At 45.3% G+C, this 17,609-nt stretch overlaps 2 protein-coding genes across 2 annotated transcripts in view; both read left to right on the top strand.

Annotated features, from left to right (window-relative positions):
* prpf39 (PRP39 pre-mRNA processing factor 39 homolog (yeast)) overlaps positions 1-17,609 on the top strand; it is a 114,178-nt gene that overhangs the window by 44,027 nt on the left and 52,542 nt on the right. The gene's annotated exons all lie outside the window — the stretch shown is intronic.
* Positions 1-17,609, top strand: part of LOC308334628 (bromo adjacent homology domain-containing 1 protein-like) — a 34,724-nt gene that overhangs the window by 13,656 nt on the left and 3,459 nt on the right. Inside the window, exons 2-3 of the mRNA XM_080791432.1 lie at positions 10,523-12,391; positions 14,862-15,280. Of these exons, the coding sequence (XP_080647558.1) occupies positions 10,543-12,391; positions 14,862-15,280 (2,268 nt within the window). The 5' untranslated portion in view covers positions 10,523-10,542. The remainder of the gene's footprint in view (positions 1-10,522; positions 12,392-14,861; positions 15,281-17,609) is intronic.

Raw genomic sequence — 17,609 nt, 5'->3', positions numbered from 1 at the left:
TCACCTTCATCCTATAATGAAACATCTCTTGATTTTGTTTCTGCATAGTGCCGGTTTCTGTAGGCTATAGTGTGTAAACTGTCGTATAGTGCATTCATTGTTGATGGTGTTTTTTGTATGTCCTTCTGTTGACTCTTAGTTCTGGTGTCTCTACCATATTATTTGGTAGCGAACTGTATGTTAAAGTACTTCTCTTACTCTGTTTAACTGCTGTGCTGCCTCAGGCGACTTAATTTCCCCAGTGGGATCAATAAAGGTCTATGTATCTTATCTATCTATCTTTACTCCCATCAGTGTCTCACTCTCCTCTCTGCCAGAATGACAATCCCTCATCCACAGGGCACAAGGTGTCACTGAAGGGTTTGATGAGTATGATGTGAAACATATGCTATGGCCTTTGATGCTGGCTGTCACCAGAGCTCAAGCTAATTGAACACCTATGGGAGATTTTAGACTGACACTCTCCACGACAATCGTCAAAACTATAGTGTTCCATCCCCCCTAGTAAAGTTCCAGAGACTTATACAATCGATGCCACAGTAATTTAAAGCTGTTCTGGTTGTAGCCCAACACCTTACTTACTTTAATTTTCATTTGCCACCTGTGTGTATCTGAACTCATGAGTGTGCAAGGCTTTTTTACACCATTCTATCACCATAGAGTGATAGAATATGTTCTTCGGTAGTCAAGCTGTGGCAGTATATATTCTAAGACTTTTTCTCAGTTCAGCTCCTGTGACTAGTGGGGTGGGACTGGGAGGTGTATACTGTTTATATAGGCTTAGCCTATATTGGACAGAATTGCCATACAATTTTAAGTACTTCTAATTTAAATTAATATTCCAGTAGTAAATAACTTACATTGCCTGGTGAATGACCTGATAGTGGGTATGGGTAACCGACCAATCATTAATAACAAGCAATGCAAGTATAACATGTACTGGATTATGTACTGAGTACAGCCCTCTTCTTTCTTTCGGGCTGTCACCCAGACGCTGCGAGAGACATTGCAGTTTTTCTGGAATTTCCTGGTAGACCATTTGGTTGTGTTTAAAGAACACATGGTGCCAAATGACTTGGACTTGATTCATAATAGGCTATCTTGTTTAGAATTCCAGCCATACCATGCCAGACGTTTTTTACGCCAAGCATTTAAAAAACTTAAACCCTCTTTATACTTATACTAGTACTTTATACTGTAGTAGTGAAACAGACCAGAGCTACTTGGTCTGCCCTTGATCCCCTCTACAGTACATCAAATCTCTTTAGCAAGAAATAGACGACACATTGTGAGCTTGTAGATCGGCTATTTCTGACAAATGTTCCCCCGGCCCGGGAGTTGAGGTTCAAGTGGTTAAAAGGCATGACAACTGCACGCCACTGTATAGAACAGTTGGTTCTCAACCTGGGGACCACTGGGACTGCCACATGGGGTCCTTGAAGGGGGGATGGGGGGAAAGGGGGGGGATGCCTATCCAACTGGGGGTCCTTTAAATTAAAGGGGTTGAGAATGAGAATGGCTGGTTATGTTCTCTCCTCCGTTGTTCCTCGTGTGTATTTATTTTTTTGTGTCTGGCCGGGCGGACAGTCTGGAAGTGGTTGGGTCACAACATAAATGACAGGGTTGGAGGAGGCTGACGTCGTGGGGGGGCCTTGGCTTGCATCCATCCATCGTCCTACCATCCATAGTCCATGATGTCGCCTATTAATCCAGTGGAAGTTGTGGAACCAATTATTGTTAACAGGAGGGGGGGAAGGAACGCAGTCAGACACTACAAGTATAACAAGTCTAGTCTACAAATATTTAGTTAGACTTCAGAATCTAAACAGCTGGTCTTTCCGTCAATGGAGGACGGGGTGGGTGGATGGATGGATGTCATCGAACTATTAAAGCCTGCAGTGCATGGTCCATATATATAGCAAGAAGTTTTTCTGCAAATAGGTGGTGGTGTTGGTGGTGGTGGAGCATGAACCAGGAAGACACACACGCACGCACGCGCGCACACGCACACACCAGCACCACCGTCGTTCTCCTCCTCCTCCTCTACCTCCACCACCACCACTCCTCCTCCACTCCTCCTCCTCCCAGTACGGACTACGGAGCTCCCTCTGCTCGCAGTGCTCGGCTCTGCTCGGCTCTGCCATCACACCACCACCAGCCACCACTTCAAGCTCCAACATTTAAAAAACGACGATCCTCTAGTCTCGACCAGGCGGCAGTCATGTCGACGAGCGTAAGTTATCATAACCTCCCGATGTGTGTGTTTATCACGGCGCTGCCGATCTTACGATTCCGTGCCGTAGCTTTGAAGTTGCGTGTTTTTCCGTCCAAAAAGAGAAGAGCAGCAGAACATATTTTCGCCTCCTCTCTCTCTCTCTCTCTCTCTCTCAACTGGGAAGCGATAGCTGCCATATCCTCGTACATAAGATGGAACTGTATGTATGACTGGGTCTGCTATGCATTGCTGGCGAAACACAGTACACTGTTATTGGTCAATTTGGTCATAATAATCGGCCGTCAGAAATCCCTTTGGGGGAAATATTGTTGCGATCGGTGTTGTTTTGGTTGGTGCTTGGTGTTGTGTGTGGCTGCTGGCAGAACCAACAGAACCCCAAGCCCATTTTTAAGAGCTTAATTTATACTTATACTATCATCGTACGACGGCGAAGAATAGAACCGATCTACAAGCCCTAGTGTGGTGTCGCGACGGCGGCGTTTCTCTTTTAGGCTATATCGGTTTCTTTTCGGCCAGCGACACGGCGGTACTAGTATAGTATAATCGAGGCTTACGTCAAGCGCTTTGCCTATAGTCTACTGTAGCCTACTTACCTACTGTAGTGTAATATCCTATAGATGCTATAGTCCTCATTGCTCTCAAGTGTGTGCTGATGTCTTATGATCGGACGTTTTTTGTTTCGATCTGACCACACCATGCAGCCTGTACTTGTACTGTAGCCTACTGTACGGGCTCGTCGGGCTGTAAACCTATGGTGGTGCAAGTTGCTTTTTTTGGTCTTGTATATAAACAATTAGCTCCTGAGAGAAAAATGTTTCGAATTCTTCCGTAGGCTATCTCTCTCTCCTTCTCCTGATAAACCCTATACAAGCCAACGCCTCTTGCCTTTTCAGCAGGCTGCCGACCAGCTCTCTCTTGACATGGGAAATGTAAAATAAATATTGGCCTACCTACTGCTTATTAGCTGGTGGAAATAATAGGCTTCCTTACCCTAGTGCTTTGTATTTATTTTGTGTTTTTTTATCTGACACGTCTGGGTCTAGCCTATACCTGAAAGTTGAAAGGAGAGTCTGTAGGCTATAAGCAGTTAATTACAATACAGGTGCTGTATGGCTGATGAGCGACTTGTGATTGTAAATCAGTTGATTTGCTTACATATAATTATTTAAAAAAAAACAATGACTTTAGAAATAGTTTCTTCTATGGACCAGTAGGCTATAGACTCCCGTCCAGGACAGGCAAGTCGACCCCAGGCAGGATTCGAACCCACAACCTTCCGTATGAAAGGCATATGCTCTAACCGCTATATTATAGAGTATACTATGCACTTTATTTGGGTCTCTTGTTGTGTTTATGATGAAGTACAGCTGGAATGTACCTACTTTATTGGAACCTATAGCCTCCAGCTTCAATTAAGACATAATGGAGCAATTCGGTAATGGAGCATTACAATTTTGTCCAAAAAAGTATTTTGGGCCTGCAATCGATGCAAGGGCAGTCATGTTTCATAATAGATAATTGTTGCCGTTGTTGGAATTAACATAACATTAAGCATATGTTTGCTGTGTCTGCCTTTTCTCCCCCTATCTGGTGAAATACATGGAAATCAGAGCAGCCTTATGGGACTTGTAAGCATGATTTGCTGGTATGCATGTTAATTAATGTTTTAAACGGTCCTGGATGTAACTTCTGCAGTTTTGACATTCACCATTCAGCAAGTTTAGAAAAATCTCATAACCTAAATCTTCCCCTGGATCACATGGTTGTCTAAGGAACCTAATGTGCAGACTCTGTATGGGGCTGTGAGAGAGCAGTCTGTAGCCTATTTTCTAACCAATTAGAGATGGGGTGCAGGGTCATTGATCTCTACTCTGTAAACGTGAAATTAATTTCTTACAATCACCAGGCCTAGCTGTGCTTATAAAACCAAATGGCTATAATGGTCAGTACACGGCCTCAGTGTTCCACTCTCATTGCTGTGCGTGTGCTAAAAGAGATAGGTAGCAATAATTAATCATCATCGCCGGCCCTTGTAGCCCAATGAAACAAACTATACTGTGTATTACCATAATATCAAGGTCAGCGTAAATATCCATTGTTTCAACTCTCAGAAGACACTGGAAAATAGTCAGGGAAACACAACTGCAATCTCCTGCACCATAAGAAATGATATTTAAAGTTTCACTGACTCTCTCTTTTTCATGACATGGCTCTGTAGGAGCTAGCATAATGGCGTGTGTGTGAGTGTGTTTGCACGCTCACGCGTGTGTCAGCAAATCTCACAAACCGCTGGACCAATCAGTGGCAAATGTCTTGTGCACATGCCAGGAGGCCAATTATTACCCCATCCACCCTCCCCCCTTTTTAATTGATTTTAATTTAATTTTATTTAATTTTATAAATGAAGTCAATGAGGCTTGGATTGGGCTGCTCAAATATGGAGTCACATGTCATAGATATGTCATAGATGATTGACGTCATAAGAGTGGCTACGTGAAGTCCACAGGAAACCACACCGTTAATAGACCCTGTCTTGTTTTAAGTTAATTTGGAGTGGACCAAATCCTCTTTTAAGACACAGTCAAACTGTTTGATTTAGCAGCATTGTAAATTAGTATCTGTGTTTGATGGGGAAGAGTGAGCTGTAACCTCTCATGCAGGATGATTTATTGCGGGGAGAGAGAGTCCCATGTTCCAGTTAAGATCTTGTTGACAGCACTACTATGATATAAAGCTCAGCTGCTCAGGCAGGCTTTGTCTTTATCAGCAGAGTGGCTTTAGGCATCACAGTTCACATTCAGGATTTTCTAGAGAGGCGTGTTTGCTTTGCACACGTGACTGTGCATGACAAAATGTTAATTGTCAATCTGTCCATTTGTAACCCTGAGAAATGAAACCAACGGGTCCACTTGACTTGGTTTCATTTTGTACAGTTAAGTTAGCCTAGGACTTTTAGTATGCAGTGTCTCCAGTTTTAGGTGATAAGTTAACACCGTCACCTTCATAATGAGTCCATACACTGCGGTGATAAATTATCACCTCAATCTGGAGTATGAATAGGCCCTATATGTATTCTAGATGTTTTTTGTGATGGCCCGCCAGTCCATATACAGATTCCCCAAATTGTAAAAATAAGAAAGAAAAAAACAATGAGTTTTTGGCTTTATTTAGCTTTTGCTGTGGTGTGATGTTTTCCTTGCATTTCATTTTCCAGTATTTGAATTGACACCCTGGCCTTGACCATGCAAGGTACATACTAGTATAGTGACAGACCAATGCCTGAACGTTGGGTCCGATATCACTTTTCTGACATTTTGAGAGTCCTAGCCCATCGATTACAGAGGTTTTGACTGATATTTTGTCAAAATGAATGATTAAATAATAATCATAATCATAACAATACATATTTAAGCAAGCAAGTAATATAAATGCTTTATGCTTTATTTATCCACTTAAGCCCTATTTTTGAAAATGTTTCCGCCTACTGTATTATGAAATTTGCCCAAACCCTCCATAGTATACGAGATGTCACTTGCTAAAAGATTACCAAGAATGCGTCATATGGTGATGTGTTGTTGGTTTTTAGATCAGTTATTTTTGTCTATAGGTCATACCCTTGTCTGATGTAGTATTACATTATGCTATACACAGGCCACAGCCTAGGTTGACCAAAAGTCTGAAGTCTTAACAGAAATCTTAAGGTTTGTGGCAGAATTCCTTGTCATGCTTTCAGAAAGATGCATGAATTAAACAGTGAGGAGCCTCTATATCCCCCCCCCCCCGCATGGAGCAACAAACAAACTAATTATTAGAGTAAATTGGTTGTATTGAGAGTCTGCAGCACGTTTAAATGTAACCACCAACACAACTGCCATGACCTCCTGAATTAAGTACTCAGCTTGAAAATGTGTTTTTGCTCTGAAGGAGAATGTGTCCTTGAGTTTTTGCATCTACACTACAGCAGTGCAAAATAGAAAGTAAAAACACGCAGGTTACAATACGACTTGAGTGGCACCATTGCCTACTCAACACTTTAATCACCAACTCACCATTCATCAACTCACTGTCAGATTTATGGCACTTCACAAACTACTGTGAACTGAAGACATGGAAGTAAAACATAAGAAAAAGGTTCTATGTGACTGCAAAGTTATTGTAATGAGGCTGTTACGGTCTGTCTTCCAGTCTGTATCTTTATTTCTGTCCACAATGACTCAACACACTGTATAACAAATCACAATATCATCAAATCACAACACAAAACCACGAAGCATGAATTCAATATCATATGGTACAATTTGGTGGGCAAAGGTCAACTAAAAAAGTTCACATTTTCAATATACTATAACTCCTGGAATCTTTATGTTAGACTGAGATAGCATTTGAAAGCTTGTCTGAAGCAGTGGTGGTGGGTGGATACAGGATGTTTCCAAAGACTCGGCCCGGAGCTTTGATATTGTAATAAGTTAATAACTGGTGGACGATGTCAGTGTGACAGTCTTCACTGTTGTTGTTATGTGTGTGCTTTCCGTGTCATCCAGTCATTAAATCTCATAGGTTGGGGCAAGCGATCAATCTGGGTGTGCAAAATGTTTTACTTTTGGTCTAGTTTTAGTCCACTAAATATGTGATTTTAGTTGATTTTGTCTACAAAATCACACCTGTGCAACTATGCGTACTAGGCCTCCTCCCTGGTCTCTGTCTGTCTGTCTGTCTGTCTGTCTGTCTGACATACAAGTATACATACATACTACATACATGGAGCTGGGACTCGATTAAAAAAAAATCGAATTAATTAGAGGCTTTGTAATTAATTAATCTCGATTAATCGCATATCAATATTCGACCTGGGAACAGTGAGAAAAAACATTTTCAAATGGATTTTTGTACATCAGTGAATCAATGAATATTGACTACATAAGCTTAAGCAATAAAACATTGTATTTTTGTTTTATCAAGGTGGTACTCTACTTAACCAAGACCAACAGATAAGTGCAGGTAGTCTATATGGATATTCAAATGTGCTATACTTGGGGGGCATGAGAAAACAAATAAAAGCGGTGGGGAGGGGTGGGACACACTAAGATGATAGAATAAAATCAATCAAAACAGTGAGTTGAATGAGCTATCTGGGGAGTTTTGGGAAGAAATCCCCTCTATTCTATTGCACACAACCGTGCTGTTATCGATAGCTTTTAAATCTAAATGTCCCATTTACGGGGCAAAGGCGATATATAGATATTCTTCATTCCTTAATTGGGTGTTGTTGTATGTCTGACTGACCGCACGCAATGCTGCACTGGAGGCTGTTTGGTGCGCCGTTTATATCGGTCCGACTGCCTGCTCTGAAACTCCTGTTTTCCGGTGTGAAAACAGGAGTGCGATTAAATGCGTTAATTTCTTTTACGCAATAAATTTTCTGTAGTCAATTCATCGCAATTAACGCGTTAAAGTCCCGGCCCTAATACATACATAAACAGTAAACACATAGCTGCGTAATGGAGCGGTTAGGCACTGCTCAAAAATGTATTTTGGCGGGCCTTGATGGTGTCGTAATGCCTGATTTTACACGTGGTTGCATGCTGAAAAATACATCTGATCTGCTGTTTTTCAAAGCACAACACCCGAGCGCAACCAAACATAAAATGTTTGACAAAATTGTCAATATATTTAGTCTTAGTTTCGGTTTGTATGTAGTTTTTATTGAGTTTATTGAGGTAGTCGACGAACATTTTTCGTCATAGTTTTAGTTGCCACTATTACTACAATGATCTCCAAACTGGCAAGAGCAAGACCCTTTCATGTATGATTGCATTATCTAACTGTTGATTTGCATTGTGAGCAGGTCTATGTAAAGATTAAACCCTCAAAAGTTTGCGTGCCTCCATGTCCTTTATTGACTGCCTTTTAATTCTTCCTCTCCCTCTTTCGGGCTACTGTGGGTCTGCTGCTGACCATTGATTCTGCCCTACTTAAATTTCATGAGTCAGCATTGACTCAACCTGATCACCCTCATCCCGAAAGAACCTCTGATGACCGCCGTTCTGTTCTGTTCCTCATGTCGATTATACAGTTGTGCTGAACAAAAGCCATAGTCAATATTTACAAACAATTAGGAGATAATCTCACTCAAAATGGGGCGATTTAAAGTGACCCCTTCGTAATGTAAACTGTAGCATTACACACAGACACAGTACTAACATCCTGATTGTAACTACAGTAGTATTAAGGTCCATTTTAATCGCCTTCAAGATTTGACTGTGTGCTGAGAGAGAAGGCCTATGACAGAATGTACTAGGTCAGGTCAATGGTTCTCAACATGGGGTCTGGGGACCCCAGAGGTCCTTGCAGGGATTCCAGCTAAATGATAGATAGTTAGGATGTTAGGAACCAAATAGGGTCTTACGGGATTCTGACTCTCAGAGTGTACCATCTCCATTTGTACACTCATGGAGTTAAAGTAACACTGATGATTTGACATTGTAGATTTGGGTCCCAGGGATTTAAAAACAAATCACACCCATGTGAACTGAGCGGTGCAGGCTGCTCAACAACACTGTGGGATGGCTGCCAGCGGTATTGCAGCTGTTTGTACGCTGTTTGTAAAAGCACTACCTCCACCCGAGGCAGAGCATTTGCCTCCAGTGTTTAGCGTTTACCAGTACCACCTACTGTATTTTCTTCTTTCGTAACTGTGGACCACTGGTTAATGTTTTCCAGTATTATCTCGGCTTACAACGCATCACATTGTGCTGTGGTCTGAGCTTGTAGATCTGCTATTTTCACTATTAGTGATATCTTTTGAACATAATTATATTAGTTATTTTTTGAGTGGTGCAACCACTCCAAGGAACAGCAATGTCCGTGTCCGCCTAACTATGTGACGTTCACCCACCCACCTATGTGACTGTGAGCACGAGTATGACAATTATTACCAGTAGGGGGCGCTGTTGTGCCAGAAACAGACGAAAGAGATAGTGCTGCACTTTGGCTGCTAATGAGAGAGAGGGGGGGGGGGGGGAGTAGAGAGAGTACTCTCTACTGCTCCATCTGGCGAACATCATTTGCTGTTCATATATTCAGAACGGGTAAGGACTAGTATGCCTACCGGTATATGCAGGCCAAAGAGAACCTCCCCACACACACACACACACGTGTCTGTGTTCTTGTTGTTTCTCAGTGAATACTGTGTGTCCCAGTGAAACACACAAAGCGTACATTTTGAACGAAGGCACAAGGCAGACAGCGATGTGTCTTTGGCCTCCAAGCGTGTTTTGTCCGTGCTTTTGTCCAAGTGTGTCCGTGGTGTTGTTGTTTCACCGCAGTTGTAGGAAAGCCCAGCTGTGGGCGGGGTGACGTGTTGTTATGGAGAACAGGCCCACTGTGATTGGCCAGTAGTCAAGCTTGTTTGAAAACGCAGAGGTAAAGGCTGTGAAGTTCCACGGCCACAAACCACAGGCGTGACTTCTGCATACTCCGCATACAATCATACGGTGTATGACTTGGCCACCCTTGCATTGTGAGCGTGAAATTCTTTCAAATGTACTAATAATAGATAAATAATATGCATTGATAATAAAAAAGAAATATACAATTCTAATTAGTACTTACGATAGTTGAGTGATATTCGATCAGGAGTATACACTTTGACTGCATGGAGTACTTTGTCCAGCACTAATTATCTAGTGCTTTTGATGCCATTGTGGTGATTCTAATAAATCAGTGGTTTTCAACCAGTGGTCCAGGGTCCACCAGTGGTCCTTGAGGGGGTTCCAGGTGGTCCCCAGCTAAATTATGGAAAGTTGGTAACCCTTACGGGTCCATTTGGTTTCATTTTACTTTACACTCTCAAGAGTAAAATTATTGTTAAACATCTATAAATCAGTGGTTTTCCACTAGTGGTCCAGGGTCCACCAGTGGTCCTTGAGGGGGTTCCAGGTGGTCCCCAGCTAAATGATGGAAAATTGGTAACCAATCATTTTACTTTACACTCTTTTGAGTTAAATTATTGTTAAACTTCTGTATTACTTAATTTTCAAGAAGTCTATGCTTTTGATCAACATGAATGTTGTCTCTCCTATGGTACCAACATCAATACAGCATGGAATTGTGGAAAAACTTTATCCAACGACAACAAAATAACCCCTAGTTTTGGGTCTGCGAGGCTAAATGTAATTTTGGTCCGTGGCTCAAATACCGAATCAATAATTGGCCTTGATATGAAAAGGGTTGAAAACCACTGCTAACAAATGACTGGTATGGCTGCTGTTTTTGTCGTCCCTCCAGGCCCCGTGGAGCAGCATGTGATGACTGGCGCCCGGCAGAAGGCTTCCCTCGGGCAGAGCCGCGGCGCTGAGAAGTGGGACGTCTGCCCCCGCCGGCCACATGCTGACAACATGGAGCGGGCCTGGACTGAGCGCTCGCTGCGATTCGGCAGGACCAAGAGGATAAACGAGATTGTCAAGGGACAGGCACACGAAGGCGTGGCCAAGAGGATTAGCGGCAGGAAGCGGAGACGCTCCTCGGACCACCAGAAGAGAAAGCCGGAGCGGAGGCGCGACAAGAAGAAGCGGGACAGGAAGTCGTATCCTTTGCGGGGGGGACGGGGCGGCGGGGGCGGCGGGGGCTCGGAGGATGAGGGCCTCAGCTGCCACGTCCTCCTCACCCGGCTGGACGAAGCCGACAAAGAAGAACCAAAGGGGCCTGAAAACCGACGGAGTAAACACGGCCGCCACCGACGGCTCTCTCTCAAGAAACCCAGAACCAGTAAGCGAAAAGGCAACAGCGGCGGAGAGAGAGAGGCTAAGATAACGACACCAAAAAGCAAATCTAAATCAAACGGTCCGAGTCAGGATGAGTGCACGCACGTCGTCCCCGAGCCCCGCAAGCGCAGGCTGGCCTCGCTCAACGCCGAGGCGGTGAACAGCCTGCTACTTGAGCGAGGCGCCGGCGCCGACTCACACCAGCCCGCGGCTAAACAGGCCAAGAGGCAGCAGGAGGAACCCAGCGGCACTGCGGGGGCGTCCCTGGACACAGCAGACCCTCCTCCTGCAGCGCCCAAGGCCTCGCGAGGAGGCGGCGTGGGTAAAGCCTCACCGCCACACAAGCTGTTACCGTGCCAAAGCTCCAAGCGGGCGAAGAAAAAGGCCAAAGCCTGTCCTGGAGGAGACGACAAGGGGGGCGGGGCTATGAGTCAGGAGAGCCTGGATGCCCCCGCCCCCAGACGCCTGGCGGGCCTGAACGCCGCCGCCCTGCTGAGGCTGACCGGCTCCTCGGCCAGCAGCAAGCAGAGAGTCAGAGCCACGCCCACGGCTACCGTCACCGCCGACTGCAAGGCTCCGGCCGTGGCCGCCTCCCCCACCCCAAAGCAACAGCCCAGGGTCAAGCTCAAACCCAAGGAGTGCTCACAAAAACCGAAGGGGGAGGGTTCTTCTTCCCAACAGGGAGGGCCGACGGCGTGCACGGCCAAGGCGGGCTTTGAGCCCAAGGTTGAGTGGGAGACGGGCAGCTGCACCCACCGGCTGACCAAGCCGGGGTACCAGCAGCGCAGCAGCATGCTGGCGTACCCGCTCAAGTCGGTGAAGGAGGAACAGGTGGAGGCCGAGCTGAGCCCGTACTACTGTTGTCCCCCGGAGGGCTCGGTGGAGTACTGCCACCGCCTGGCCTTCTTCCTGGGCCAGGAGGCCTACAGGGACCCGGACGACCAGTCCCTCAACTCAGCCATGAGCCCCGTGAAACGCGAGTGCCTGGTGACCTCACCGTCCCTGACCCACTCCCACCCCCACGCAGCCCTGGCGCTCAGCCCCCACCCATGCCTGTGCACCGCCGAACACTGCTTCTCCCACGGCTACTACGTGCACATTGCCCACCCCACGCACACTGGAACGGCGCCGGCGACCCTGGCGCCACGGCCCCTGAACTTTGGCCCCTCCGCCCTGTGCCCCAACGGAATGGCCGGCTCCAAGCTGCTGGGACCGCGGGGGTCCCACCCCTCGGGGCTGGCCCACCCGGCCTTCTGTGGCTCGGTGGGCTCGCCCTGCTACGGCCAAGCCTGCAGGATCAGCGGCTGCGCCTACCGAGGGATGCCTCCCGTCACCAGCAGGGGGTGTACTTTCAGCACAGGATGCACTGGTTGCACACACAGCATCAAAACAGGTGAGCGAGCGGCAGGAGCTGGGCGATTTATTGCTATGGCATGGTTTACGCGTAGTTGCAGGAGTGGATTCGATTAATCAAATTAAGTGATCAATAGTGTAATTGCTAAGCAGATAATTGATAATTATAACACCATAACACCATATGCAGACCGCGACCATCTTGCCAGTAAGGTGGTAACTGCTAACTAGATGCAATTTCCCATTGACAGCCCATACATCCAAACAGAAAAGTCATAGTATTACTAGTATTAAACAACGTCAAACTCACCAACATTGCAGCTGAACGAAAAGCTTGAATTATCCTCTTTCTATCTGCAAAGTGTTTGTTTCATAAAATTCACCGTAGATATGTTATGAGCTATAACAGGGTATATATGAGCTACTTCCTGTCAAGAAATTCCTTGCAGGTGATTCTTTTTTGTTGTTGTGTGGAATTTGGAAGTGCTCATAATGCAGGAGGCAGCAGGAGGTTGCTTTACTGAAAACGAGCGCTTCCAAACTCCAACACACCCAAAAAAATCACATAACGTATACTGTGGATCTTTATGAAACAAACATTTTGCAGATAGAAAGAGATAATTCAAGCTTTTCATACAGCTGCAATGTTGGTGTGTTTGACGTTGTTTGACATATGAGGTTTCCACCCGACAGAGGCGAGATCATGTATAGCTCACAATGTGTGATCATGGCTGAGACCAGCAGAGAATGGCTCTCGCCTGTCTGAGTGCATGTAAATAGGCTCTATGCACAGCAGCCATATTGGAAAGAAATTTGGCCTCTTCCTTACTTCCTTCACAGGCGTTACCCATGATACCAATGAAGGCTCCGTTCCATTTACAGTAGCACAGTGGTTCTCAAACATTTTAATTTCAAATTGACCCATAACGTTCCATATGGTTCCATTTGTACACACTCAGAGTTACACCAACGTAAGCCAGGGGCAATTTGGAACCCCCTCAATGAACGATGAAGGTCCATAGACCCTAATTTGAGACAAGGTGAGACCTAGTGTGAGCATGCGTGCACATTATCAGCACCCTGACAATGTTTAGTCAGAATAGTATGCAACCTTAATTTGCATCATTGGTCAAACCTGTGATGTAGGTAAGGAAGCAAAGCAATATATGCTGCTGTGCATAGAGCCTATTAGCTTTGTGAAATGCTTGATGGAACAAAATTGTCTGTAAACGCTGTCATCGATTTCAAATCAAGACGCTTGCTGTAAATAGAATGGCTTGTGTGACTTAAGTAATGATGTGAAGAGGGATGTCTTTTTGTTATTGGTTCAATCAATGGCCATCATTGTGAAATCAGCCCCAACACGTTGGAGATAAAAATCAAGAGCAGCAGGCTTGAGATTCAGAGATCATTCATTCAGGCTTTTAATATATCAAGTGTGGAGCAATGGCAAATGTATTGTTAGAGTTACATTCCAGAGTTATCTTTTGAGTTTGTTTGAGACATCTATTAAATGTTTCACCAAGAATCATGGGAGAACAAATATTTACACAGGTCCAGAATAGGACGGGTGGCTCATTCTGCCTCCATCGATGCCGGGCCGTTCGTATCTCTCTCCCTCGCACGCTCATTTCAAGCTGAAATGATGAAGTGTTACAATTTTCCATTCGGCTTATCTGTAATTATGACGGACTAGCTTATCTCAAACATGAGCCCTGATACTGAGTGATTATTACTTACAGAACTAATTTTGTCTGCCTCTGGCCAGTGATTTGGCTCCCACACACTCAGCCGTAGACTTAAACTACAGTTGTAGTTTGAAGGATAAGATTTAGATAAAGAACCCCAGGCTTATATACTATGTTTCTGTATCAGCCTTGTTATATATCATTGAATTGTAAAACAAGCATGTTAAGTAAATCTTTATGTAAGTAGAGCCTCAGGGGAATTGTGCGATTTGCTTATTTTGAATCTCAATGCTTGATGCTTAATTTAGACTCGTACGACAGTGTCCTGCAGTTTCCCTAAGCGACAATAGCCAATCTACAAGCTCAAGACTTAGATTTACAATTACAATTTAGGCATTTAGCAGATGCTCTTAATCCAGAGCGATTTACAGTACGACACTGGAATACGACACTCAAGGTGTTGACATCAAATACATAGAAATAGTCATCTATCTCATCGTCTAACAGTGGAATATCTGTACGATGAAACTAGTATACACTATACCATGCTATAATATGCTATCTAGACCACTATCTGTGGCAGTACAAAATAAAGCCCTCGCGGTAGTGGTATTAGTCTGGCCATAACAGGCAAACTTAAATCGTCTGTTTTTGGCGCACTACACTTGCGTATGATGAAGTATAAAGCATGATGGTGTTGCATGCCTTAAACTTTAAGGCATGCAACACATTTAAGGCTGAAATAACAGATATAAATCCTCACTATGTCCCCTATGTTGCACCAGTGTGGTTCAACTCTCTTTCTCTCTCCCTTTCCTCCAGAGAGTTACTCGTCCTCCCAGGGCGAGCACAGCCCCTCCCTGGGACTGGTGACGAGCCCGGCTCTGCCCCTGTCCAGCTGCCCTCTTCCCAGCGTGCCCCCCTCCTCCTCCTCCACCACCACCCAGGCCAAACCCCGCCTCCTCCCCACCCCGCTGGCCGGGGGCCGGGGGCGAGAGCAGCCCCCTCCTCTAGGGGCCAGCAGGCCTAAACTGGCCAGGGAGTGTCCGCAGAGCACCAAGCCGACAACGCCGTCCGACGGCTCCGTGTCCTCCGCGGTGCGCACCACCCGGCTGTCTCAGAAGCAGCCTTCGCCCACACCGGTGGCCACGGAACCAAAACCCAAGAGAATCAGCCGCCGGCGGGCCACCAACGGCTGGAGGCCCGTCGGAGTGCCGACGGAGAAGGATGTCTTCATCGCTGTAGGTGTCTCGAGTCGGGGGGAGCATGTGTGTGTGTGTGTGTGTGTGTGTGTGTGTGTGTGTGTCAGTAGGTGTCACAGGGGGAGCGTGCGTGTGTGTGTGTGTGTGTGTGTGTGTGTGTGTGTGTCAGTAGGTGTCACAGGGGGAGCGTGCGTGTGTGTGTGTCAGTAGGTAAAGTAAAGTTTGTTTATAGAAGTTGGTTGAAAATGTCTATCTATGACATGATAGGGATCCCAGGTTGAAACTAAGGTTAAACATTCTGAGAATTTTGGTGAACAGAGGTTCGATTTGGTTGTTCTAGACAAAGATAAAGGCATTTAAGGTTAAAGTTGGGGTAAGTGATATATGTCTTCATTAAAACAAACGGTTTTTGGTTAAAAGGTTAAAGCTCTTCTATATTCTGATAGTAATCATTGCTACGAGGTATTTGTTCAGTAACGTTAGCAAACAGAAAAGGTGAGTAACAGGTTGGTATCCCAAAGAGCTGGAGAGATGGGGAGACTCCCTGTTACTGTACAAACAATGATTACTAACGGAATATAGAGCTATCTAACACAACAAACTACCGTAACATCGCTTACCCTACCAATATCAACTCATGTGCAGAACAGTATATGACGAATCCAGTTGTCCTGAATCCTGAAGACAAATGCTTATTTATGTGTTAATTAAGATCAGAAGCACTGACGTACAGTATGGTGACATAACAGCGTGACTAGTTATGAATCACACAAGATCCCTACAGTGTGTATTATATTCAGTGGTTTTACATATGCTTTGGTAAGCATAGGCTTAGCATAAGCCTTTGTAATAACTTATTACATAGGCATATGCTATGCTTATATTTTCTACTGTATGCATGCTATGCTTATTACTAATAAGCATACATTAGACAATATAAGATAACATAACAGTAGACAATATAATCATAGCATATGCTATAAGTATAGCATATAGTACACTATATAAGAATATAGGTTGCTATGCATTTACCATAATTGCCGAGCTACAGAAGCCTCCGTAGCAGTTAACGTTGAAAAGAAAAAAACGTGAAAGCAAATCTAAATATTATGTTTTTGTGAAGTTAAAGACATTTCTGGGGAAAACATTGTGGATATGCAGCTTATGCTTTAGCCACATTAAAAAACGGGCGGACATCCCTATTTTGGGGGATATTTTCAAACACAGGTGTAAAGTACCTGTCCACCTCTGCATGCAGAGACAAATCCACTGCTTCCAGTTTTGACATTTTCAGATGGGGGTTTTTGGAACCACTGGTCTTCTATAGTCTATATATGATCACAACTGGCCTGTGTTCGGGGGAAGGGAAGACGGGCGGGGAGGCTTATAATTGATGCTGCATGTAGGTTACTCGTATGGGCTGGGGGTCGGAGAGCGTTGAACGAGAGGAGTAGGACGAAGCCAGGCGATATGTCGTCCCGGTAGAGGCTCGTCGCTGGCAGGAGACTGCGAGTCAGTATACAGAGTACAATAGCAGCGGCAACACAGACATGTGTGGAGAGGGACGTCTCTGTGTGTGTGTACGTCTGTAATCCACGTAACTTGAGAACCGTTTTCCCCACCGACTTCAAATTTGACACACACGTTCCACACCACCATAGGGAGTGCAGTGCCCTGTGTCAAGACTGTGGGATCGCCAGTTGTCCGGAACCAGCATAAAAGCCCCTGCCCAGACAGGGCCCAAATCCAGGTCACCCCTAGATCTCCATAAATGGAGCTGGCCTGTTTTTTTTTAAATTATTTTTATCCCGCAATTTTGTTTTTTTAATATATTTTTTATCCCACGATTTTGTAACCCATTTTTCACCCCTGTGTCAATCATATAATGTGATCCTGGGCTCTACACACCCTCCACCAACCTAGTCCCCATATATGGGGGACAAGGGGAGAGCAACGGACTTGAACTCATGCTTCCTTCATGCCTGAGTGTCCAAGTTGCTCCTTTACACCTGACAGGGGGGAGTTTCCCTGGTTGGACGTAGCGCATGGAAGGAACACGTTATTCCAACCAGTTCCTTTCCCCTCCACCAGGCGCCCCGGCTGGCCAGGGGGAGGCAGTTTAGTGACCAGGATTACTGCATGTTTTTTGTGAGGGTACATACCCTAGGGGACACGGGGAGAACATGCAAACTCCACACAGAAAGGCCCTTTCGCCAATCCCGCCTTCGGGTATGGGCACTGATGACACGGAGGAGGAAACACGCCGCCAGCACCCACATCGTCCCGAGCGGGAATCGAACCCAGGACCTTCTAGCTGTGAGGCGACAGCACTACCAACTGTGCCACCGTGCCCCCTATCCCGTGATTT

The sequence above is a fragment of the Protomyctophum bolini genome (genome assembly GCF_963924005.1).
Source record: "Protomyctophum bolini genome assembly, chromosome: 19".
NCBI lineage: Eukaryota > Metazoa > Chordata > Actinopteri > Myctophiformes > Myctophidae > Protomyctophum > Protomyctophum bolini.
The sequence above is the reverse complement of the archived record's forward strand: the minus strand, read 5'-3'. Positions and strand labels throughout refer to the sequence as shown.